Source organism: Engystomops pustulosus, chromosome 4 (genome assembly GCF_040894005.1).
Source record: "Engystomops pustulosus chromosome 4, aEngPut4.maternal, whole genome shotgun sequence".
Classification (NCBI taxonomy): Eukaryota; Metazoa; Chordata; class Amphibia; order Anura; family Leptodactylidae; genus Engystomops; species Engystomops pustulosus.
In genome coordinates this window covers 208,028,082-208,054,127 of record NC_092414.1, presented here as the reverse complement: position 1 = coordinate 208,054,127, position 26,046 = coordinate 208,028,082, and the positions used below count along the sequence as shown (strand labels likewise).

Genomic DNA, 26,046 nt, shown 5'->3' with positions numbered 1-26,046 from the left:
AATACCGGCTAAGGAGGCGGCAACTCTCTAAATTTTGTCTCTTTACGGCCTCATTCTCATAACCATAACGGGGCTGTGAACTGGCCACACAATCATGGCCCCCATTGAGGTCTATGGCACCCAGTCCCGGTGCTGTGATCACATGGTGTCTCACCACACAGCAACTGGGTGGCCACTCATCTTTCTATGGCGAGGGGAGGGGTGAGGAGCGCTCACTCTGCCTCCCTTCTCTACCCAGCCCAGTGCTCGCCCAGGATCCGGTCCAGGAGAGCACGTGCCCATGGTGTATTAAATGCTAATTTTTTTACTGTGGTTTGGGCTTTAACTTTCCACATTTTCCTGCAGTAATATAAAGATAATAGTCGTGCTTGTGTGGGTTTCCTCCAGGTCCTCCAGTTTCCTCCCACACTCCAAAACATACTGGTAGGTTGATTAGATTGTGAGCCCCATGGGGACAGGGACTGATTTGGCAAGTTCTGTGCAGCGCTGCGTAATCTGTGTGCGCTATATAAATACAGGAATTATTATTATTATTAGTCAGGAATGTATCTTCTGATTTCCTCTCCGTTCCCAGGTTCCTCTTCGGTAAGCCTGTAGATGGCATGGCCTTTGTGAGGTTTGTGGTCATGAAAGATGATCTTAGCACCAGTATAGCAGACAGCCTGAGACGGATTCCGGTAGGATCATCATATTTCACCCGTTTTCCTTGGAACAATAAATCCGATGTTTTTCAGTTTAAACAATTTTAAATATTTCTTTTGGGACCTGAATTGTTTGCTTCTCCTCCAGATGTTTGGGAGCTCTCTACCACCTCTATGTTTCCTCTACCATCATTTCTTTTTTATTATTTATCCTTTTCTAATTTTCTGTCCATTAGGTTCTTGGTGGAAAAGGACTTGTTGTACTGAAGACAGAAGATTTGGTTAAGCACTTTCTGAATGCTGATGAGTTGTTGCAGTACACCTTATACATGACCATTACTCTCATCACCGATTCTGGTGCGGATTATAATCTATTCATCTATTTCCTTTGTTTTAGCCTTTATCTTCACATATTGATATACATATACACTCACCGGCCACTTTATTAGGTACACCATGCTAGTAACGGGTTGGCCCCCTTTTGCCTTCAGAACTGCCTCAATTCTTCATGGCATAGATTCAACAAGGTGCTGGAAGCTCCTCAGAGATTTTGCTCCATATGATGGCATCACACAGTTGCCGCAGATTTGTCGGATTTGTTGAATTGAGATCTGGTGACTGTGGAGGCCATTTGAGTACAGTGAACTCATTGTCATGTTCTAGTCTGAGATGATTCCATCTTTATGACATGGCGCATTATCCTGCTGAAAGTAGCCATCAGATGTTACAGGGTACATTGTGCTCATAAAGGGATGGACATGGTCAGCAACAATACTCAGGTAGGCTGTGGTGTTGCAACTATGCTCAATTGGTACCAAGGGGCACAAAGAGTGCCAAGAAAATATTCCCCACACCATGACACCACCACCACCAGCCTGAGCCGCTGATACAAGGCAGGATGGATCCATGCTTTCATGTTGTTGACGCCAAATTCTGACCCTACCATCAGAATGTCGCAGCAGAAATCGAGACTCATCAGACCAGGCAACGTTTTTCCAATCTTCTACTGTCCAATTTCGATGAGCTTGTGCAAATTGTAGCCTCAGTTTCCTGTTCTTAGCTGAAAGGAGTGGCACCCAGTGTGGTCTTGTGCTGCTGTAGCCCATCTGCCTCAAAGTTCGACGTACTGTGCGTTCAGAGATGCTCTTCTGCCTACCTTGGTTGTAACAGGTGGCGATTTGAGTCACTGTTGCCTTTCTATCAGCTCGAACCAGTCTGCCCATTCTCCTCTGACTTCTGGCATCAACAAGGCATTTCCGCCCACAGAACTGCCGCTCACTGGATGTTTTTTCTTTTTTGGACCATTCTCTGTAAACCCTAGAGATGGTTGTGCGTGAAAATCCCAGTAGATCAGCAGTTTCTGAAATACTCAGAACAGCCCTTCTGGCACCAACAACCATGCCACGTTCAAAGGCCACAAATCACCTTTCTTCTCCATACTGATGCTCGGTTTGAACTGCAGGAGATTGTCTTGACCATGTCTACATGCCTAAATGCACTGAGTTGCTGCCATGTGATTGGCTGATTAAAAATTAAGTGTTAATGAGCAGTTGGACAGGTGTACCTAATAAAGTGGCCGGTGAGTGTATATGTATATATGGATTTCTGTCGCCCTTTTAGGAAGGGAATTCGTTGAAAGTGAACTTGAAGACATCCACATAGTGAGCTCACCATATAATGTTCTATTTACAAGAACGTCCCAATATTTCAAGCCTGGAATGCCCTACGATCTCTTGGTATGTGACCCAAATACTGTCACGGTTCAGCTGTGTGTGTGATAATCCACCAGTAGGGTTACCCTACTAACATAGAGCCAGGATATGGTATATGAAAAAACATAAGCCTCATGAACACGTGCAGTGTAGTAGGAGCCGAAACCTCTCCGCACAATTTGTAGGCAGATCATCCCTGCTGTAGAGTTCTACGGCACCCAATTATGATACGGTGAGAACACTGGGGCACATTTACTTACCCGGTCCTGTCGCGATCCCAGGGTGCGTTGTCCAACGTGGATTCGGGTCTGGTGCGATTCACTAAGATCGTGGGTCCTTCCATGTGTAGCTGCTCCGCCGGGGTCACCTGCTTCTTCCCAGTGTATGAGGTCACCTGCTTCTTCCCAATGTATGTGAGTGCTGATCTCGCGACTCAAAACCTTTTTTAAATTCTGCGGTTTGTCCGAATCCGTCGGGTTGTCCGACGGCCACGGCTCCTGATTTCTGACGCATGCAAGCTGGCGCTGATGCGCCAAAATCCGATCACATGCGCCACAATCCAGGGGCAATTCAGGGCAAAACGGAAATATTGGGAAACCCGACGAAAGTGCGGCATTCGGACCCTTAGTAAATGAGCCCGACCGCAGTAAATGAGTCTGACCGCACCGAGACATGGATCAGCGGCCAACGTGCATATGGGACATGTTCCATATTTTGCCAAATTACCTCATTGACAGCTCAGCTTTCTATGAAGAGGGGGATGATGAGAAACCCTCAACCCCCTCCCTCCTCCACCCGGCATGTAACCTTTAAAATGCTCCCTGCTGGACCTACTGGTTTTTATGACATCCCATTGTAGCCATTAAAGGGCATCTACCACCTAGATGAAAGATTGTACGCAAATGAGCCTGAGGGGCTCCAGGCTCCATTAACACCTATGAAGCCTGGAGCCCCTCAGCCTCATTTGCATACAATCCTTCATCCTGGTGGTAGATGCCCTTCAACAATACACAACTGCTCCTGGGGTTAGCGAGAAGATAAGAGTAGTAGTACCTGAAGGTTACCAATAACTACCATATTTATTTCCTTTAAAGGACATCTCCCGCCAGGTTCCAAGAATGTAAATGGTTACTTTTCACATCCTCGTGCTCCTTTACTGTAATTTTCTTTCAGTTTATCTTAGATTGGCTGCATGTAGTATAAAAATGTTTTTTTTTTATATGCAAATGAGCCTGAGGTCTATAGAGCACCTCTGGGCCCTGCCACAAAGTGATGTGATTACACCCGCAGGCCCGGCTGGCAACAGCTTTCTCTCAGCGCAGTGAATGTTATGATCACACATTGCGCAAGAATTTCAGAGAGAAACGGTGACGCCAACACTCTGTGGGCGGTGCCTCAGTAGGTGGAGCTGGTTGAGCCAAGGCGAGGGAATAAATCACTTTTCGGGGGGCTCTGCAGAGCACATCAGTCTCATCTGAATATTTAAAAAAAAATAATTTCTATTAAATGCTGCAAAGGGTGACATTGAGGTGAGTAGTAATCATCTACCAACAGGTAATCTGATGGTAGATGTCCTATAAATATGACGTTAAGGCCTCTTGCACACTAGCGTTGCGTTTCACGTCAGGGTGCAATGCGTGAAAAACTGACGTTTTGGCTGCGTTTTTGTTCCATTTTTCCTTGGAGTAATTTGCGTTTTTTTTGCGTTTTCGGCGCATTTTTGACGCGCGATTCAATGGGAGACTCGAGCATTTTTTAAAGGGACCATGGTTTGGGATTAAAATGTGTTATTTAATTGAAAAAGAATGTCTTCTGATAATTTGCAAACATCTGCGATCTATTCTTCACTGTTCCGCGCGTATATTATCTCCCGACAATTTAGCAGATGTGAAGAACAGTGAAGAATAGAATAAAAACAGTGAACACAGGATCATTTAAGATAAAAACACAGTGCAGAACACAGTGCAGAATAGATTACAGATGTTCGGCACATCTGCTTACTTGTCGGGAGATACGCGCGGAACGGCGCGAACAAAATAGCATGTGAAGAACAATATATATGTGTGTGAAGAACACATTGCAGATGTTTAAATACATCTGCAATGTGTTCTTCACACATATATATTGTTCTTCACATGCTATTTTGTTCGCGCCGTTCCGCGCGTATCTCCCGACAAGTAAGCAGATGTGCCGAACATCTGTAATCTATTCTGCACTGTGTTCTGCACTGTGTTTTTATCTTAAATGATCCTGTGGTCACTGTGTTCACTGTGTACAATGATTTTATTCTATTCTTCACTGTTCTTCATTGTGTTTTTTTAATTAAATGCTCGATCGCGAGCAGGGGAAATAATGTTATTCTGGTCACCTAGCAACCCTTACGTTTAAAACGCATTGCACTCGCATTGCACTTGCAATGATTGCGAGTGCAATGCGTTCTTGATGCATCTCCATAGACTTGAATGGGGCGTGAAAAACGCGCGTGACCCGCAAAAATAGAGCATGCTGCGATTTTGACGCGCGTGCAAACGAACGCAAGCACGCGCGTTAAAAACCACGCTAATGGAGAAAGACCCATTGAATACAATGGGACAGAGTGCAATGCGAGTTCTGAGTGTCAAATGCACGCGCAGAACTCGCGCGTGAAAAACGCCAGTGGAGAAGGGGCCTTAGTGACAATATCCATGTTTTTTATTGATTTTTAATGATTTAAGATACTTTTCATCATCCCAAAGGTCCATGTGACATACCCTGATGGTTCTCCAGCACAGAGGGTCCCGGTGGTGGCCGAACCAGGAACGGTGGAGGGTATAACAGGAGCGGAGGGAACGGCCCGGCTCACGCTGAACACTACGGCAGATATAGAGACCCTTAGGATTACTGTGAGTATCTCTGCAGATAAATATGATGGGGCAGATTTACTTACCCGGTCCCGTCGCGATCCCGCAGTGTGTTGTCCGACGAGGATTCGGGTCCGTCACGATTCACTAAGATCATGCATCCGAGTTCCTGCACGTGTCACTTCTGCGCCGAGGTCTGCCGGAGTTCACCTGCTTCTTCCCGGTGCATGTGAGTGCTTGATCTTGCAACACAAATCCTTTTTTAAATTCCGCGGTTTGTCCAAATCCGTCAGGTTGTCCGACAGCCACGCCCCCGATTTCTGTCGCGTGCATGCCAGTGCCGATGCGCCAAAATCCGATTCTGTGTGCAAAAAACCCGGGGCAATTCGGCGGAAATATTCGAGAAACCTGACGAAAGTGTGGCGTTCGGACCGTTAGTAAATGAGCCCCAATGTGTATAATAAATCTGACAAACAATCCAATTAGGGTGTAAATGGTCATTCCAATAAAGAATCCAAATATTTCAAAGTACTCACACAAAATATGGCAAGCAGTGGCTTTTATTCCAACTCTGCTGGTCCATGTTCAAGGCACTCAACATGTTATTCCTACATTTAAGAGATCTAATAGTTTCCTGTCTTATTCAATGTCAAGAGGCTCAGAGTTATAGTATACAGTAACCATGTGTAGAGTAAATGAAGAAATACTGCTTATGATGGTCTTCAAAATCAATTTTATGATATCTATTTTTATCATGAAATTCTATTATTTTCTTCACCTATTTTGTGATTACAGGTGAGGACATCAGATCCTGCCCTTCCCCCCGCCCGGCAGGCGTCCGCTTCACTGACGGCCAATGTTTATCAGTCAGGAGGGAACTACCTGCACATCGGTGTCACCCCCTCGGAGGTCAAACCTGGAGACAATCTTGTTGTAAATTTCAGCACTCGTAATACCAACACGACGGTTCAGAATGAGAGACATCATTTCACCTACCTGGTAAGACATTGCTATACTTAGCACAAAAACCAAGATTTGTTCCCGTAAGCTTCTGCAATCTCAGGCATTTCTATGTGTACTTAAAGTGTAAATTGGATTTGATAATGATTTTTATGAACATGTCATGTCAATTTTTGATGCCATTACCCACGCGAAAAACAAGTGCAAGTGTTAAAGTTAGCGGCACCTACTCTTAGCCATTCTCAATAAGGAATGGCAGTCGGCAGGGTTGCCCACTCTCAACCCCCCAGTGTGTATTAGTAATGGAGACCCTACTGCAAGCTCTTAGTGAACACCCCCAGATTCAAGGGTTGGAGATAGGCCCCATCAAACACTTAATGAGGACCTGTCACCTAAATTTTCGGCACTAGGAGCTGCTTACTAAAGTAAGCAGCTCCTAGTGCTTGATCAAACGCTGCAGTGTTAGAGTGATAGCGTTACTGGAAACCTCCGGTAACGTTATCAAACACTACGGCGGGGACAATGTAATCATCGGACTGCTTGCAAAGCCATCCGATGTATTCATGAGGGGGCGGTCCGAGGCGCTGCCTCTTCCCCGCACTGCCCCGCTCACTCCATAGGCCGACAGTGACTTCCCCGCCCCCTCATGAATACGTCGGACAGCTTTGCGAGCTGTCCGACAATTACACTGTAACCCGCCGCAGTGTTTGATAGCGTTACCAGGGGTTTCCGGTAACGCTATCACTCTAACACTGGGGCGTTTGATCGACCACTAGGAGCTGCTTACTTTAGTAAGCAGCTCCTAGTGCCAATAAATTGGGTGACAGGTCCTCTTTAAATGAAGCCTTTGCAGACGACCTCCTAATAATGATCACGAACCACAAAACGGCATTCCCCCATATTCTTCAGTAAATGGAGTTGTTCGGGCAAGTTTCTAACTTCAGAGTTCAGCAAATCTGAAGTCTTGAATATATCAGCACCCTCATCCCAAATAGCACATCTACAGGCATTTTACCCAGTTAATTGGCCAAGTGCAAAGCTAAAATACCTAGAAATATTTGTCACCTCAAACCCTGACTTTCTATATAGGGAGAAATACTTGCCACTATTAGCCAAAATAGTAAAAAACGCATTTAAAAAACATTTTATGACAATAAATACTAAGTCCAGAAAACTCCAGCCTCCCATATAATCTAATAAAGTTTAAAAAAACCCACACAAATATTCCCCACATATTTGGTAACATTGTGTCCGTAACAATCTGTACAATAAATCTGTAGCATTATTGGACCTGTATGATGAACTCTGTAAAAATAAACCTTGCAGAAAAAAAGCCAATATTGTTTCTCTCACCTTTTTTGTTATCAGTGTTACGAAATGTTTATATTCTAAAGCTGCTTGTCAGAAATTGTCCTCAGTACCAGAGAAGTACAGGAAAACTAACCTTTTTCTGTCTTTGCCCTAAATCTGAGTCAATTACAGGATACCCATGGATCCCATGATGCATATTCTCTGAAGTAGGAAGGATTTCAGCAAATCTACTGAGCTCAGCAGATTGTGTATATATAAGATCTGCATAACCTATCAGTTTAAATGAAGTACTGAGCAGAAACTAGGGAGAGAAGTAACAATTCTAAAATAAAATTTAAGGTGCAGAGAGACTGACAGAACCAGTTATGCAGAATTGGGATGGAGGGACTGATAGGGAACATGAGGCTCTTCTACCTCACTATTCTTTGTAGGGATTCTGCATTCACAGATCTGCACAGACACAAGGCTCTCCTGCTAGCTATATAGAGAGTAGCATTACATGGTCCCCACTCTTTCCAAAGTGAGTAGGGAGCAGCAGCAGAGTCTGTAGTATTTCTTGTGTAAATAAAGATAAGCAGCACAGCCAGAGGAGACAACGACTGCTGCTGCAGGGTAAACCAAAGATATCTGCATTTCACTTTAACTATTTACAAAGTAGCAGTTTTTTGATTCTAAGAGGGAGAAGAAGCTTAACTATCATCATAAATCCTATAACTGAATGTAAGATGTAACAGTATTTGTTGTTTCATTACTTTTAGATCACAACCACGGGCAGGATTGTGAAGGTGGGCAGACAACCTCGGCTGGCGGGTCAGTCTCTGGTCACCATGTCTCTCCCCATCACAGAGGAATTCATTCCATCCTTCCGTATAATTGCATATTACATTGTCGGAAATGAGATTGTCTCGGACTCTATCTGGGTGGATGTAACCGACTCCTGCATGGGAAAGGTGAGTAATGCAATGTGGAGTAATAGATTTGTTGATATCTTATTATATTTAAAGAAGAACCGAACATCCAACAGCAATCTCACATTTATAGATATTAATTATAGATATGAAAGCGTGGCCCTATTATAATGTGCCCTAATGTGCCCTATTATAGACGGACAAGATGCATCAATTACATAGAGATGAACAATATGCACATGAATGAGATGTAACACATACTAGAGATCACACAGTGTGCATTGACCCTACATAACGGGGACTTTGTACCTGCGCTAGATGACACGTATTACTTGTATGATTTGTGTTGCATTAGTTACATTTCTGCATAGAAACAGAGCATGTGCCTAAAACTGCAGTCGACTTTCATTCATCTTCTGAACATTCAATAGTATCTGACACTTTGGAAGAGAGATGAGACAGATCGGAGATGAGAGATGATGAGATCTATGAGATGCATATTACACACAATTACATTCTTGGTGCTGCTACATCTCAGCCATATAATACACTGTTAGATCTGTCTCCCTCCCCCTTCCCTGGATAAAGACCTTATCTGCCTGTAGCTTATAGTTTTACTCTTCTAATGCTGGCAGGAAGTCTGTGTGTGTGTGTGAGCTCGTCTTGAAATGTAAGGGGGAAGGGCCGGAGGCAGAGAGGAGCTATACGGAGGTATGCCCTTCAAAAAGCAAAGGCATGCCAGCTAGGCATAAGAAGTTGATAGTAAGCTAAAAATACATATATTTATTTCATCCAATTAAATGCAGTATATAGCACAGCATAATGGAAAAAAGAAGAGGCATAAAGGTTATAAGGAGGTATAATCTGGAACGGGGTTATTCAGGGCTGCTACACCGGGTTCAGTGACCCAAACCCTCAATGTCAAGCATGGACCTGATCATAGGTCCTCTCATCACTATTTCTTTTACTTGGCTTAGTTATTAAAGCCAAGTATTCAATTATATTCTGCTTAAACGTGAAAAGAATTTTACTTCAGTCTTGAACAAAAATGTGATTTTTCTAACTAATAAAAGTCTTCTAAAAACACAAGAACCTCTGGTTACAAGGGGGACTGCAAACTGTGATCAGGGCCCTCACTTCTAGTGTTCCATATGACTGTTTGCACTCAGTGATGTAGTATTATATATGTATATGTCCCCTATGATTTGTAAAGTTCTACGGATTATGATGGCGCTATATAAATGAATAGAGATTATGATTATGGAGCGATAAGGCGTCAGATAAATGGCGCAGTTGGAACAGCACGTCACTTCCTTTTACCAAAGTACTCTGGCGATCCAGTTACAAAAATCTATAAAAATTGTCTGAACACCTGTAAAAAATGTATCATGATGCTTTTACGAGTAACCGCAGGAGGCACCTACTTTTTTGGTTGCTAATTTTCTCAATTTTTTGTTTTTTGATGAACGTTTTCGATTTGTATTCTTTGTTGCTCCGTTTCACTAATAATCTACGAGACTGAGAAGCTTAGAGAAGAGGCGCGAGGCAGTAGATCTCATCCATCTCATACCTATGTTATACCATGACACAGCTGTCGTTGACTGGTGACAGAAGAAGAGACAATAAAGTCCAAAGACCTGCGTCTTCCATGAAATTAAAGCTGGAAGCTGATCCGGGGGCCGATGTGCGCCTGGTGATCGTAGATAAAGGAGTCCATGCGCTAAACAACAAATTAAAAATTTCCCAAAAGAAGGTGAGGAATGTGCTGTAACCCGCCATAGAAACAATCTTAAAATCTGGTAAGAGATCTACAATAATTGTACAACCTATGAATGTCTGTTGTATCCATCTAGATGTGGGACTCTGTGGAGAAGTCAGATATTGGCTGTACACCTGGAGGTGGTACCGATAGTATGGGGGTGTTTTATGATGCCGGCCTGGCCCTACAATCAACTCTCCAGACCACAACCGCAAAAAGATCAGGTGATAGCCTTCTATTGTTATTAAAGGGAACCTACCACCACAAATCTACCTATAAAGGTAGATTGGCTGGTAGGTGGATCAATAGGACGTGAGGATTGCCCTTTTAAGGGCATGTGCATATGTGCCATCACTCAGTGCATATGTGCTATCACTCTGCACTTATGTGCACACCACTCAGCCGCTCCAGCGCTCTCTCTGCTTATAATTATGCACGCCACCTGCGTGCTGTGTAATCTACCCAACCCCTCCCATTTCACAGTTCCTGAGGCAGTGAAGTCTCTTGGCTCGTAAGAACTCTTGAGAATGTGCTTTCGTCAGCCCTATAATGCAGCCGCTGCTCTCAGTGAAGCCGCCTCTGGCTTGCGCCGCCACACACTGAGAAGCAGCCGGCTGTGTGATAGGGGTGACAAGCACACATGCGCGAGAGTCCCTGAGAGTAAAGTGACAACATCGGGAACTGTGGAATGGGGTGGAGTGGATGTATTACACAGCAAAGTGGTAGATCTCCTTTAAGTGGTTCTAGTAGCATTTGGCAATTCCTATATAATATGAATAGAACAGCCACAAGAGCTGCGGTAGACAGTTATATCCCCTCCGAGAGGTCCACAGCTGAAAGAAACCAAATGTGCCTTTGACCCAACCTTACTGCCATGACTCCCAGGAGTATGTGGCCATTCTTCTTATTTTGCTTCAGAGAAGGTCAGAGGAATAGCGATGTACTGTCCATTATACACATTCATTATTTGTTATATATTTTCAGAACAACAATGTGAAGCCCATATCACTCGGAGACGTCGCTCTTCTGAAGAAGTGATTGATCAGAAAATGACCACCGGTGAGATAAAGGGGGCTGGGCAATGACCACAGTTAGTTTATTGTTGTTTGTCAGGATCAGTGGTAGTGGATCCTCTGTACCACGAATGGCAATTAGTCCAGGGACTAGAAAAATAACAATGTCACAATGTCACGTTCCGGGTCAAGGGGGGTAACCGTGACATTGTTATTCCTCCTTTTGACTTCTGACCCCTATAATAACAGATATTATGGAACTAATTTTGATAATATTGATGACCAATCCTCAGGTCATTAGTATCAGGTTGGTGGGAATATGACATCCCTACCTTGACCCAAGCTGATGTTTTAGACATCCTAAGGCACTGGAAGCTGCAAAGGGGACAGATCAAGAAACATAAAAGTCTATGCACTGTGTTGCATCAGCTCCATATAACTGCAGCTCTGTCCTCATACAAATTAGAGCTGAGCTGTGCTATCTCTGCAGGTTTGCTGTACAATTCATGGGTTCATGGAATAGGACCCCCATTAATATGGTTTGAGAACCAGAAACCACTTTTCAATAAAATGTTATCTCTGTTCTCGAGCTGGCTTTATAAGTATGTGTTATGTTTATATAAGGAAATGGACAACGATAAAAGGGTAGGATGGACATGAACTGTGATCCATAAACTACACCCAATCCAGCTGTCCCTACCTAATTTCCCACCCTACACAAAGCAGTAGGTGACAACTGGTCGGCGTTCCCTTCCTGCTGCCAAGTGAAGACCAAAACTGTACAAAACAAACACAGGAAAAAAATCATACAATTATGGGTCAGAACCAAGAGGACAATGCAGTACACAATCAAAAGACAAACAGATAGGAAAAAGAATCTAAATTACAGAAGTCCAAAAAATGCTAGCAGGCTCCCAAATAGACTTAAACCAAGCACTAGGAATAGGCCAGACAAACCTCTTATGACATATCAAAGTCCTGGTTCAGAAGGTGATTGGACTAGTTCCCTGACATGGAGACTAGCAGGGGAGGAATGTGAGTGGAGAAGGTATCTGTCAATCACAGCTAGTAAACTGTCTGCAGCCTAGACCAAAGTCAACAGGAGACAGACAAGTGTGGTGGAAGTCAGTTAAGATCACAATTACAGTCAGCAGCGCATCTTCTGCCCTACTTTATGGACAAAGGATGACACTGATGCCCAAATTGGCACAAATGTTACAGCTTGTTTAATCTCTTAGCAATATTGTTAAGGATCTAAAGAGAGGGCTCACAATCTGGGCTCTGTACAGGGCAAGTGTCTGCTGTATTATACAACATACACTTATTACCTTTTGGGGTTGGTGCTATAATCAAATGAGGCACCTAAACAATGGCCACACGGGTGCTATCATAGTAGCACTGATTACCACCCACTCCCTCTGTTTGATTGTCAGGGAGTGGTGACTGATTGCAATGAAAGCCTCAGGGGCTCCCAGAGTGCCACACCACAATTCCTATTAGACCCTTGTAGATGCGATAGCAAAGCCGTATATTAACAATATTAACATTTATGTAAATACATTAACATAAATTCCTAAACATAGTAAATATCCCTGTATATAAAAATAACAATACCACATGGTCGATTCTGTAATGGAATAAAAACATCCAAAACATACATTTTTTGCCATTTTGCTACCCATAAAAAAAATTGAATAAAAAGTCATCAAAAGGTTTTACAGTTGTCAAAATGGTATAAATAGAAGACTGAATGGTATAAATGATGCACAGCTCATCCTGCAATCGCTTCCGTCTGGATTGTGTATGAAAAAACTACAGGCTGCGGATGACAAATGTAGTAACATTTGAGAATGTTTTATTAACCACTTTTATTCATCTTGTTTTTTAGCTTCCAGCTCCCAGGAGACGGTGAGGAGATGCTGCATTGATGGGATGAATGAGAAGGGTGAAAACTGTGAAGGACGAGCAGCAAACATCTGGGAAGGCAGAGAATGTGCGGACGCTTTCCTGCACTGCTGCAAATTCATCCGACAGAAGAAGGAAAAGGAGAGAAACCCAACAGAACCAGATGCAGAGACCAGAGGTGAGAAGTGGTGGGATGTGGCAGAGCCGTGGGACATGTTATACCCGCTATAAGATGCTATTATATTGGCCTACAGCTTATAACATTGGGGGCCCGAATCGCTATTTTTCATCGGGTTTCCCGAATATTAACGATTTGCAACTTTTTTCCCTGTATCGCCCCGGGTTTTGGCGCATGGGGCGCATCGGCAGCGCCATGCATGCGACGGAAATCGGGGGCGTGGCCATTGGAAAACCCGACGGATTCGGGAAAACCATGGTAATTAAGAAAAATGTGTTGCTTGACACGCGCTTACCTGCACCCAAGATAGGATGGTGAACTCCGGCGGACCTCGCGCAGCAGCGACACCTGGTGAACATCGGGCGCACTACCTTTCTGTATTGTATAGTACGCACATTAATTATTCTTTTTATTTATTTCTTTCCCACCAGGATCACAATATGAAGTCGCTGCTTCCCGGAGACGCAGAAGTAAGAAGTGGGATCTGGGACATACGTAATAGATTGTAGATTTTTTCCCCCTAGGGTTGGCTATATAATATCCCTCAGATCACCTAAATAAATGTTTTATTTGGTCAAAAATGCTAAAATTATAAATAAATATATGCGGTTTGCCTGTGTAGTGTGCAGGGGGCGCCAGATTCATGAATGGTGGCGCGTGTTCTTCATGAATCTGGCGCCCCCCGCACCCTGAGGGCCACATACTCCTGGAGGTCACAGTCAGTAAGGTTGTGTCAAAGGGACATTTAGTTACAGTGTCTTTCAGCTGTAGATCTTTTAGAGGGGATATAACTTTTTTGTGGCTTTTGTGGCTGTTCTTTTCATATAAAATAGGGATTGCCCCCCCCCCCCCCCCCACACCCAACTGGTGCCAATATCTACTAAGAGGCTTCAGACCAGGTCTGATCTGGGGGAGACTATAGTAAATTCGGTGGCATTCACTTTAGACTCTTCTATCTTCAGTTCTGTAGCACTTAGAAACATGTTGTTGTCGTTTTAGAGATAAGTATCAGTTTTGGGGTTCTGTCATCTACCGAACCAGAAATCCAGGCAGTTAGAAATCTTAGCTATAGATAAAATCCAAATACCACCTTTACTTTACTCTCTTTATTTTTGGTTCAGTAGCTCCCAGACCCACAAACCTTATGCAAACCGAAATATGATATTCATAACTTTAATGTAACACCAACAGCATGTTTCCTGGTGCTATAGAACGGTAGAATCTGGGAACATGTTTTTATGTCATATTAAAGATAAGTGTCTCATGTTTCAGATCCCATCAAACTTATGGTTCTGTGAGCGACAGAACTGGACAAACTGGCAGTTTAAAATAGGCAGGACCCGGATCTTTATCTGCAGCGCCAGATAACTATGTCTTTAGCTGCCAGTATTTCTGGTTCTTGTTCTTCAAGAACAACAAGATGTGTTTTGAAAGATGAGATTCTTATCTTTGATATGACACCAGCAGCATGTTTATAGGTGCTATAGAACAGCATATAGGAGCTTGTGAAGGAACCCTCTCCCTGAAACCACTAAACTTCATTTATCTCATGAAAAAATTAGGTCAGAAGAGTCATATTTGCCTGACTTTTTTTTAGGAGATTTTTTTTTATAGGTAAACGTGTGAGATTTCACATAAAACAAGGAATTCTAGAAAGGACATTTCATACCCTACCTAACAGGGCTGGTAGTTTAGTCGTGTGAAACCTGGTGACAGGTTCCCTTTAAGGTTAAACCAACAATGACAGAGAAATGATAGTTTCAGGGCTCAAACGGGGCGTAACTTTAGGGGGTTGCGGTCGCACCAGGGCCCAAGACGTTTAGGGGGCCCTTATGGTGTCACTTTCCCATATGAAAAGATTATTACTATAAACCATAAATTATAGTCGGGGGCCCGGCACAGACTTTGCACTGGGGCCCATCAGCTTCTAGTTATGCCACTAGGGCTGAGACTCTCTACTACGAGCATAATACCTATAGACAGAGAACTTCTTTTCCTATAGAGACTTTTATATGACATGGAAGCTCTATAATATTTGTTATATTCTGCAGGTGATGAATATCTCCCAGGTGCAGAGATTGTAGCAAGAACACAGTTTTCTGAGTCCTGGCTCTGGAACGTAGGACATATGGGAGAAAGACCTGATAGTAATGGGTAATACTTACCTTACATGGTTACTAGTTATTAGTAAAGTATCCCAGATCCATCCCAGAGACATAAGTCATATTTCTGCACAACTGAATTTAATCAGAATAATTAAACATACAGTACAGACCAAAAGTTTGGACACAGCTTCTCATTTAAATAGTTTTCTGTATTTTCATGACTATAAAATTGTAGATTCACACTGAAGGCATCAAAACTATGAATTATTGTAACACGTGGAATTATAGACTTAACAAAAAAGTGTGAAACAACTTGAAATATGACCTTAGGTTCCATTTTGCTGTGATCACTGCTTTGCACACTCTTGGCTTCTCTGGATGAGCTTCAAGAGGTAGTCACCTGAAATGGTTCTCACATCACAGGTTGTGCCCTGTCAGGGGTAATACGTGGGATGTCTTGCCTTATAAATAGGGTTGGGGCATCAGTGGTGTGCAGAAGTCAGGTGGATACACGGCTGATCGTCCTACTGAAGAGACTGGTCTGAAAAATTGGGAAAACTTTGAAAGTGTCCCCAAGTGCAGTTAAAAAAAAAAAAACATCAAACGCTGCAAAGAAACCCGATGACATGAGGAGCGCTCCAGGAAAGGAAGACCAAGAGACACCTCTGCTGCGGAGGATAAGAGTCACCTCTGCTGCGGAGGCTAAGAGTCACCTCTGCTGCGGAGGATAAGCATCACCTCTGCTGCGGAAGATAAGCGTCGCCTCTGCTGCGGAGGATAAGCGTCGCCTCTGCTGCGGAGGATAAGCGTCACCTCTGCTGCAGAAGATAAGAGTCACCTCTGCTGCAGAGGATAAGTTCATCCGAGTCGCCAGCCTCAGAAATCGCAGGGTAAAAGCAGCTCAGGTTAGAGACCAGGTCACTGCCGCACAGAGGTCCAGCAGCAGACACATCTCTACAAGAACTGGTAAGAGGAGACTTTGTGCAGCAGCCTTCATGGTAAAATAGCTGCTAGGAAACCACTGTTAAGGACCCAACCAAGCACAAGAGGCACAAGGAGTAGACATTACACCAGGGGTAATCTGAGCGTTGGTATGATGAGTCCAAATTTGAGATCTTTGGTTCCAACCCCCCGTGTCTTTGTGCGATGCAGGAAAGATGAACGAATGGACTCTACATGCCTGGTCCCAACCGCGAAGCCTGGAGGAGGAGATGTGATGTGTGTGTGTGTGTGGAGAGGGGGGGGGGGGGGCTTTGCTGGTGACACTGTTAGGGATTTATTAAAAAATACTGAACCGGCATCTTGCAGCGGCTGCTATTCCATCTGGTTTGCGTTTAGTTGGGCCATCATTTATTTTTAAACAAGACAATGACCCCAAACACACCACCAGGCTGTGAAATGGCTATTTGACCAAGAAAGAGAGTGATTGGGTGCTACGGCAGATTACCTGGCCTCCACAGTCACCAGACCTGAACCCAATCCAAATGGTTTGGGGTGAACTGGACCACAGAGTGAAGGTAAAAGGGCCAACAAGTGCTAAGCATCTCTGGGCACTCCTTCAAGACTGTTGGAAGACCATTTCAGGTGACTACCTCTTGTATCTCATCAAGAGAATGCCAAGAGTGTGCAAAGCAGTGATCACAGCAAAATGATCTAGAAAATAAGACATAATTTCAGTTGTTTCATACTTTTTTGTTATATATATAAATCCACATGTGTTAAGTCATAGTTTGGATGCCTTCAGTGTGAATCTACAATTTTTATACACTGCCCCCCATCTTTGTAATGGAGCCTGATTTTCTATCCTGGTACCAAAAATCTTTTGTATGTTTCCCCTACTCTGCACTTTTTACCCTGCATAATTTTAACCCCCTTGGGTGTAGACAATAGAGTGAAATTATCAAGATTTGGTGCATTGTGCTCTCGATGTTCCCCCAACTCCAGCCACTGTTATTCCGGTGTTCTGCCTGGTGTAGAATTGCACTATAAACTGCACCAGGAACAGCCACAGGCTACATTCAGTGGGCCGGGTCATGGCCTCTCTGCCCCAGCCTACTGCCAGGTCCCTCCACGCCCCCTTCTTACCCAGTTGGCAGGGAGGTGCCATAATGGGGGAAAAGTCACAATTCCTGGCTGTGTGTCAAGAATTATGACTAGATCCGTAACTGTTTAGAACATCATCACGATAAGATATGATCATAGGATAAGTTTCTAGATCTTCAGCCCTAATTAGATTTTATTTCTTTTAGAATGTCAACCAGAGTGCTAAATGTCTTCTTAAAGGATTCGATCACTACTTGGGAGGTCCAGGCTGTAAGTGTGTCCCAAAGGAAAGGTAAAAACCTGAATGACGTTCTCCATGTCTTGTGGAATACTGAAGAGCTGATGACCCGGAACATATGTATCTATACCTCAGTATAAGTCAAAGTGAACGTAAATTGTATGCAAATTTTATATATACCAATCGTCAAAATTATCTCAAAGCCGGATAAAGCCAAAACCCAGTGATTGATATGATGATGGCCACACAGATACCTAATATCCCCAAGGGGGTGGATTCACAGTATTTAACATCAAAACCTTATTCTTTTACAAATCTATGGGACAAGTCATATAGTGGCTTTGATGATCATTAGAGAAGAGTGGACCCAAATCTTCAGCTTAGCTCTGGGTTGAGGTGGGACCCCACAGCCCAAACTTTTTGCTGGATTGGATAATAGCCATAGCTGTGATTGGTCAAGACGATCTGAGAAAAGTCACAGTGTGGCTAACACCAATTTGCCCGGATCGGCTTCACAGCCGTCAGTCCGGCAATATTTCAGAGTCACGAGGGACGCACCCGAACCCTGGACCTGAACTTTTAGTTCAGATTTACTCATCTCTAATGATCATATTTTGAGACTGGGCCCTTGAATCATGTTGGTAACTTATAGAAGAAAAAAATCTCATCTTCATAAAACACATCAGGCTCGTGGTTATGCTACAAAATCGGATAATAGTGAAATAGAAATCACATTATATATACCACATAAATATATATAATACATATTTATTACCGTATTTACTGGAATATAAGCCGACTCAAGTAGAAGCCGAGGCACCTAATTTTACCACCAAAAGCTGGGAAAAGCTATTATCTGGAGTATAAGCCTAGGGTTGGAAATGCATTGGTTACAGCCTCCCCAGTATTTGACCAGCCAGCCACTAGAGGTATAAAGCCAGCCCCCTGTAGTGTATAGCTAGCTTCCCTGTGGTATATACCTAGCCGCCTATAGTATATAGCCAGCCCCCTGTAGTATATAGCCAGCCCCCTGTAGTATATAGCTAGCCCCCTGTAGTATATAGCCGGCCCCCTGTAGTATATAGCTAGCCCCCTGTAGTATATAGCCAGCCCCCTGTAGTATATAGCCAGCCCCCTGTAGTATATAGCCAGCCCCCTGTAGGATATAGCCTGCCAGCCCCCTTTAGTATATAGCCAGCACATAAAAAAATAAATACTCACCATTCCAATGCCCCATGTAGTATATAGCTAGCCCCCTATAGTATATAGCCACCCCACTTTAGTATATAGCTAGCCCTCTGTAGTATATAGCCAGCCCCCTGTAGTATATAGCTAGCCCCCTGTAGTATATAACCAGCCAGCCCCTTGTAGTATATAGCTAGCCCCCTGTAGTATATAGCTAGCCCCCTGTAGTATATAGCCAGCCCCCTGTAGGATATAGCCTGCCAGCCCCCTTTAGTATATAGCCAGCACATAAAAAATAAACTGAGTACTCACCATTCCAATGCCCCATGTAGTATATAGCTAGCCCCCTATAGCATATAGCCTTTTAGCCATGTAGTATATAGATAGCCCCCTATAGTATATAGCCACCCCCTGTAGTATATAGCTAGCCCTCTGTAGTATAAAGCCAGCCCCCTGTAGTATATAGCTAGCCCCTTTTAGTATATAAACAGCCATCCCCTTGTAGTATATAGTTCACCACTCCAATGCCCCATGTAGTATAAAGCCACCCCCCTAATGAATATAGCCAGGCAGCCCTTAGTATGGCCAGCACATAAAAAATATACTGCATACTCACCATTCCAGCACCCAGACAGCTCCTCTTCTTTCTTCATGTGCCGGCTTCATGTTAGCGACAGGTCCATGCACACTGCCAGCCGGTGCACAATCTATGATGTTGCAGCAGCTGACATCATAGCTTTAGCGCCGACCGGGGTGTGCACATGGATCTGTTGCTGACCTGGAGCCAGCGCTGGTCAGGCGCACATGAAGAAAGAAGAGGGCCTGCCCCCGGTCTCTGAATGGTGAGTACTTAGTTTATTTTTTATTATATACCCTAGTATAAGCAGAGTGGGGAATTTTCAGCACAAAAATTATGCTAAAAAACTTGGCTTATACACGAGTATATTTGGTGTATGGTATCCTACATGAGGGGGGCTGGTAGTTTAGTGGGGTAAGCTATAGCAGGCTCTTGGTAGGATGGAGCTGAGGCGACAAACAGCCCTTCAGGATGAAGAGTTCACTTGTAGAGCTGCCATCTGGATTGAGAAATTCATGACTAAGCGGCTCATCATGGCTCCTATCTCTCCGAGGCTCTGTTATGGTCTTGGTCAGAAGCCATATTATAGAGAGCTAGTAATACAATACAATAAAATGTATATTTACAGGCTTTGTATATTTCACTCAGGTATCTGTGTATCTGAGCCTTACAAAATCCAGGTAATGAGAAAATTCTTTATTGACCTGAAGCTTCCATATTCTGTGGTGAGAAATGAGCAGGTGGAAATTCAAGCCGTAATCTACAACTATGGATATAGAACAATCAAGGTAAGGAACAACATCTGGGGGTTTCATGAATGTGTCAGAACTTCATCGCTATCATCAGTCAGTGTTACCTGTTATATTGTCATAATCTTGGATATAAAGGTCTTATATTCATTTCTCCTCTTAACGTTCCTCTTAACCTTCAATGTCTTTATCTTAGGTGCGAGTGGAACTAACTCACAATCCACAATTCTGTAGTTTGTCTACAGCAAAGTCAAATTTCCGTCAGGTTGTAGATATTAAACCTCAGTCTTCTGTAGCCGTTCCCTTTATCCTTGTCCCGCTGAGCCTGGGTGATCAGGACGTGGAGGTGAAGGCTGCTATTGCGAAGAAGTTGGCGTCAGACGGGGTCAGAAAGAAGCTGAAGGTTGTGGTAAGAAGTGGATAGTAACAGCTGTTTGGGTCAGTGAAGCACATATGAGGATGCGCTGGTTGTGTCATTATGCCTCTTGAACATTGTCAGTGTTAACATTTGCTTATGCTTGCTGACTGTTTGGATTTCATTGTACCACACCAATCTTCTCCTGCAGCTCTGCTCCAGTTCATCAACAGTTAATCTGATGTGACTGGGGCTCGGACTCTGGCTTCAAATAAATCATCTGCTCAAACTTATTTCAGTGCTGACTATAAATCTAGCTCGTAGTTAGCTCCTGCTATCCTGTATTCCTGTTTTAAATATTCTATCTTGACTTTCTGCCTGTATTCAGACTACCCTTCTGCCTTGCAATTCTGTACTGTGTTTTCCTTCTTTGTTGTGACCAGGCTCTGTAGACTATTCTTTAGTATTTGTATTGTCTTGTCTTGTTTTGTGCCGTGTTTTGCAATTTGGCGCAGGAAGGGAACATCGATCAGTTGTTGAGGGTAATGTGAGCAAATCGGGTAGGGATAGTTTGGAAGTGGATTTAGAAAGAACCCATTGGGGCACATTTACTTACCTGTCTTGTTGACGCCGTTGATCCGGAATGTCCAACGAGGATTCGGAGCTGCTGCGATTCACTAAGATCGTGCGTCCAATTTCCTGCATGTGTCGCTTCCCCGCTGAGGTCCGCCGAAGTTCACCTTCTTCTTCCTGATGCATGTGAGTGCATGTCTTGCTATACAATTTGGTTTTTAAATCCCGCGGTTTATCCGAATCAGTTGGGTTATCCGACGTCCACACCCCTCAATTTGTGTCGCATGCAAGCCGTCGCCGATGCGCCACAATCCGATCGCGTGCACCAAAAACCTGGGGCAATTCAGGGCAAATCTGAAAAAAATCGCGAAACCCGACGGAAATGCTTCCGAAACACCTTTAGTAAATGTGCCCCATTGTCTCTGTCTGTGTCACATGTCCGTTCCCAGAACCTTAATTTCATGCATCTCTCCTTCAGAAATGAGGGATGGGGAATGCGGGAGCTAAGAGAGACATTGGCTGTGTCACACAGTAAAGAAAAATTCCTGAGGAAGGTGAGGAGTGAGGGAGCTGAGTCTCACAGTGAATCACTTAATAAAAATTCCTGAGGGAGGAGACAACCTCCACCTGATAACAGGTTACCTTTAAATTACTTTAAATCAAAAGATAACAAACTGTGGAAAATGAGTTTCCGAGCCATAACTATAACCAGTGCAGCCGCCATAGTTAGGTTACTAGATTCCATCTATCATTGCTATCACCTCTTTTCCTACTAGGGTTATCTCTATAGTAATTGCAGCCGTGTAACACTGTATATATGTAACATACGTGCCAGTCTTTTCCTCTGTCTTCAGAATGCTGCTAAAGATTCGATAAAATTCTCTGTGTTAGTGTTTGACTTTTTATAGTGTGAACTGTGCTTTATGTTGATTACTGTATTTAGACTAATTGCACCTCATCCAGTTCCTCTGCAGCTCTGGCCCAACAACTGTTAACCTGCTGTGATGGACAGGCCTCGGCTCCAGTCAGCAGAGGCTCTCTGCCCACCTATATAGATCTTGTTATCTGCTGACCAAAAAAATTAAGAAAAATTGTCAGCTCACCTGGACCTTTTTGCTTAGTGTTTACATGAATAAAACCCCAAGCACGGATCTGCAGTGCTGCAGCCAAAACAAATCCAAAATATAGAAAATCCCAATTCAGCTCAAAAGGCACCTCCACACGATATTCATAAAAGCAAATGACCTTTACTATAAATCTCACACATAAAACATGTAGCAGGATACATGTAGAATAAAATGCAGGAGACACAGCCTACGCGTTTCGGAAATGACTCCTTATTCATGGCTACCTCCTCTGTCGCCCCACGTGTCTATGAGCACGCCTTCCAAGTCACATCATAGTGCAGCCATACATGTCTTATTATGTATCACCCAGGTATAATTTACATTTATAAGATATTTTGCTACCATGTAACAGATTTTTTTCACATATGTATCATTATTTCATTACAAGAGGAACATATTTAAGTTTTCTGCTGGTTACATTTCCTGGCTAGCTCCACATTAGCTTCTTTTGCTATTCTTCTGAATGTCTGGTTTACCAATATTGTATTACATATTTTGACTATCCCTTTGTATTCTGATTTTGTGCATTATTTGCTATCTCTTCTTAGACCCGGACCTTTGACCAGCCTTTTGTGTTATGTGTTTGTGATTCTTGTTCCATGTCTACACTTTGATGTGGGAAGTGAAAGTTGACCAGTTACTGGCCGCTGGTTAGGGTGGACACAGTAAACAGGCAGGTGTCAGTATGGGGGGCTCAGTTCAGGGTTCACTGACTTGTTTGTCCTCCCAGAAGCCAATCCTTACATTGTCATATTTATCTCTTATCGCTCTTTGCACTTTCCATTTTGCTTATAATGGGATCACAATACACAATCATTAGACACAATACTGAGTCCTGAACCGTAACTACCGGTAGATAATTATAACCTGCCTTTTAGCCTAATATAATTGTTATTGTTAAATGTAAAATGTCCTTTAAGCCAAAAGAAAGACACATTTAATTTGTCGTTATATATTAATGTCTTTTAGCCTGAAGGTGTTCTAATTACAAGATATATAAAAACGGTGACACTGGATCCTCAGCTCAATGGAAAAAGTGAGACCATTTTCTTCTTATATATGATTCATGTTCTCCTTTCTGTAGTTTAGCAAGAAGAAGAGGAAATAAGTATAGAATTATATAGAGGTCATTGTACTGGGAGGGGGAGGAGACAGGGGTGTAACTTGAGGGGGTGCATAGGGTGAGGCCGCAACTGGGCCCAAGAGGCTTTGGGAGCCCATAGTCGGGGCCCTGGCACAGACTTTGGACTGGGGCCCATCAGCTTCTAGTCACGCCACTGGGAGGAGATAAGCTGTGGCATCATCTATTGTCAGTAGTGATGTAATGATGGGTCAGTGTTATCTATATAGAGGTCATTGTACAGGGAGGAGGAGGAGATAAGCTGTGACATCATCTATTGTTAGTAGTGATGTAATGATGGGTCAGTGTAATCTATATAGAGGTCATTGTACAGGGAGGGGGAGGGGATAAGCTGTGACATCATCTATTGTCAGTAGTGATGTAATGATGGGTCAGTGTTATCTATATAGAGGTCATTGTACAGGGAGGAGGAGAAGATAAGCTGTGACATCATCTATTGTCAGTAGTGATGTAATGATGGGTCAGTGTTATCTATATAGAGTTCATTGTACAGGGAGGGGGAGGAGATAAGCTGTGACATCATCTATTGTCAGTAGTGATCTAATGATGGGTCAGTGTTATCTATATAGAGGTCATTGTTCAGGGAGGGGGAGGGGATTAGCTGTGACATCATCTATTGTCAGTAGTGATGTAATGATGAGTCAGTGTTATCTATATAGAGGTCATTGTACAGGGAGGGGGAGGAGATAAGCTGTGACATAATCTATTGTCAGTAGTGATGTAATGATGGGTCAGTGTTATCTATATAGAGTTCATTGTACAGGGAGGGGGAGGAGATAAGCTGTGACATCATCTATTGTCAGTAGTGATGTAATGATGGGTCAGTGTTATCTATATAGAGGTCATTGTACAGGAGGGGGAGATAAGCTGTGACATCATCTATTGTCAGTAGTGATGTAATGATGGGTCAGTGTTATCTATATAGAGTTCATTGTACAGGGAGGGGGAGGAGATAAGCTGTGACATCATCTATTGTCAGTAGTGATGTAATGATGGGTCAGTGTTATCTATATAGAGGTCATTGTACAGGAAGGGGGAGGGGATAAGCTGTGACATCCTCCATTGTCAGTAGTGATGTAATGATGGGTCAGTGTTATCTATATAGAGGTTATTGTACAGGGAGGGGGAGGAGATAAGCTGTGACATCATCTATTGTCAGTAGTGATGTAATGATTGTTTAGTGTTATCTATATAGAGGTCATTGTTCAGGGAGGGGGAGGGGATTAGCTGTGACATCATCTATTGTCAGTAGTGATGTAATGATGAGTCAGTGTTATCTATATAGAATTCATTGTGCAGGGAGGGGGAGGAGATAAGCTGTGACATCATCTATTGTCAGTTGTGATGTAATGATGGGTCAGTGTTATCTATATAGAGGTCATTGTACATGATGGGGGAGATAAGCTGTGACATCATCTATTGTCAGTAGTGATGTAATGATGGGTCAGTGTTATCTATATAAAGGTCATTGTACAGGAAGGGGGAGGGGATAAGCTGTGACATCCTCTATTGTCAGTAGTGATGTAATGATGGGTCAGTGTTATCTATATAGAAGTTATTGTACAGGGAGGGGGAGGAGATAAGCTGTGACATCATCTATTGTCAGTAGTGATGTAATGATTGTTTAGTGTTATCTATATAGAGGTCCTTGTAAAGGGAGGGGGAGGAGATATGATGTGACATCATCTATTGTTATTAGTGATGTAATGATGGGTCAGTGTTATCTATATATAGGTCATTGTACAGGGAGGAGGAGATAAGCTGTGACATCATCTATTGTCAGTAGTGATGTAATGATGGGTCAGTGTTATCTAGATAGAGGTCATTGTACAGGGAGGGGGAGGAGATAAGCTAGCTGTGACATCATCTATTGTCAGTAGTGATGTAATGATGGGTCAGTGTTATCTAGATAGAGGTTATTGTACAGGGAGGGGGAGGAGATAAGCTGTGACATCATCTATTGTCAGTAGTGATGTAATGATGGGTCAGTGTTATCTATATAGAGGTCATTGTACAGGGAGGGGGAGGAGATAAGCTGTGACATCATGTATTGTCAGTAGTGATGTATGATGGGTCAGTGTTATCTATATATAGGTAATTTTTCAGGGAGGGGGAGGAGATAAGCTGTGACATCATCTATTGTCAGTAGTGATGTAATGATGGGTCAGTGTTATCTATATAGAGGTCATTGTACAGGGAGGGGGAGGAGATAAGCTGTGACATCATCCATTGTCAGTAGTGATGTAATGATGGGTCAGTGTTATCTATATAGCGGTCATTGTACAGGGAGGGGGAGGAGATAAGCTGTGACATCATCTATTGTCAGTGGTGATGTAAGGATGGGTCAGTCTTATCTATATAGAGGTCATTGTACAGGGAGGAGGAGATAAGCTGTGACATCATCTATTGTCAGTAGTGATGTAATGATGTGTCAGTGTTATCTATATAGAGGTCATTGTACAGGGAGGAGGAGATAAGCTGTGACATCATCTATTATCAGTAGTGATGTAATGATGGGTCACTGTTATATATATAGAGGTCATTGTACAGGGAGGGGGAGGAGATAAGATGTGACATCATCTATTGTCAGTAGTGATGTAATGATAGGTCAGTGTTATCTATATAGAGGACATTGTAAAGGGAGAAGGAGGAGATAAGCTGTGACATCATCTATTGTCAGTAGTGATGTAATGATGGGTCAGTGTTATCTATATAGAGGTCATTGT

At 43.2% G+C, this 26,046-nt stretch overlaps 1 protein-coding gene across 8 annotated transcripts in view; it reads left to right on the top strand.

The window, feature by feature from the left end:
• Window positions 1-26,046, top strand: part of LOC140128225 (A.superbus venom factor 1-like) — a 119,915-nt gene that overhangs the window by 61,842 nt on the left and 32,027 nt on the right. For all 8 annotated transcript variants that reach the window (XR_011855128.1, XM_072149772.1, XM_072149776.1 and 5 more), the window contains 16 exons: window positions 575-677; window positions 878-998; window positions 2,262-2,377; window positions 5,089-5,235; window positions 5,989-6,192; window positions 8,223-8,414; window positions 9,964-10,125; window positions 10,226-10,355; window positions 11,116-11,190; window positions 13,033-13,227; window positions 13,659-13,697; window positions 15,279-15,381; window positions 17,582-17,667; window positions 20,024-20,163; window positions 20,321-20,533; window positions 23,149-23,215. Coding sequence is in view for 7 of the 8 variants with exons in the window: in XM_072149772.1 (XP_072005873.1) it covers window positions 575-677; window positions 878-998; window positions 2,262-2,377; window positions 5,089-5,235; window positions 5,989-6,192; window positions 8,223-8,414; window positions 9,964-10,125; window positions 10,226-10,355; window positions 11,116-11,190; window positions 13,033-13,227; window positions 13,659-13,697; window positions 15,279-15,381; window positions 17,582-17,667; window positions 20,024-20,163; window positions 20,321-20,533; window positions 23,149-23,215 (2,093 nt within the window). In the remaining variant the exon portion in view is untranslated. The remainder of the gene's footprint in view (window positions 1-574; window positions 678-877; window positions 999-2,261; window positions 2,378-5,088; window positions 5,236-5,988; window positions 6,193-8,222; window positions 8,415-9,963; window positions 10,126-10,225; window positions 10,356-11,115; window positions 11,191-13,032; window positions 13,228-13,658; window positions 13,698-15,278; window positions 15,382-17,581; window positions 17,668-20,023; window positions 20,164-20,320; window positions 20,534-23,148; window positions 23,216-26,046) is intronic.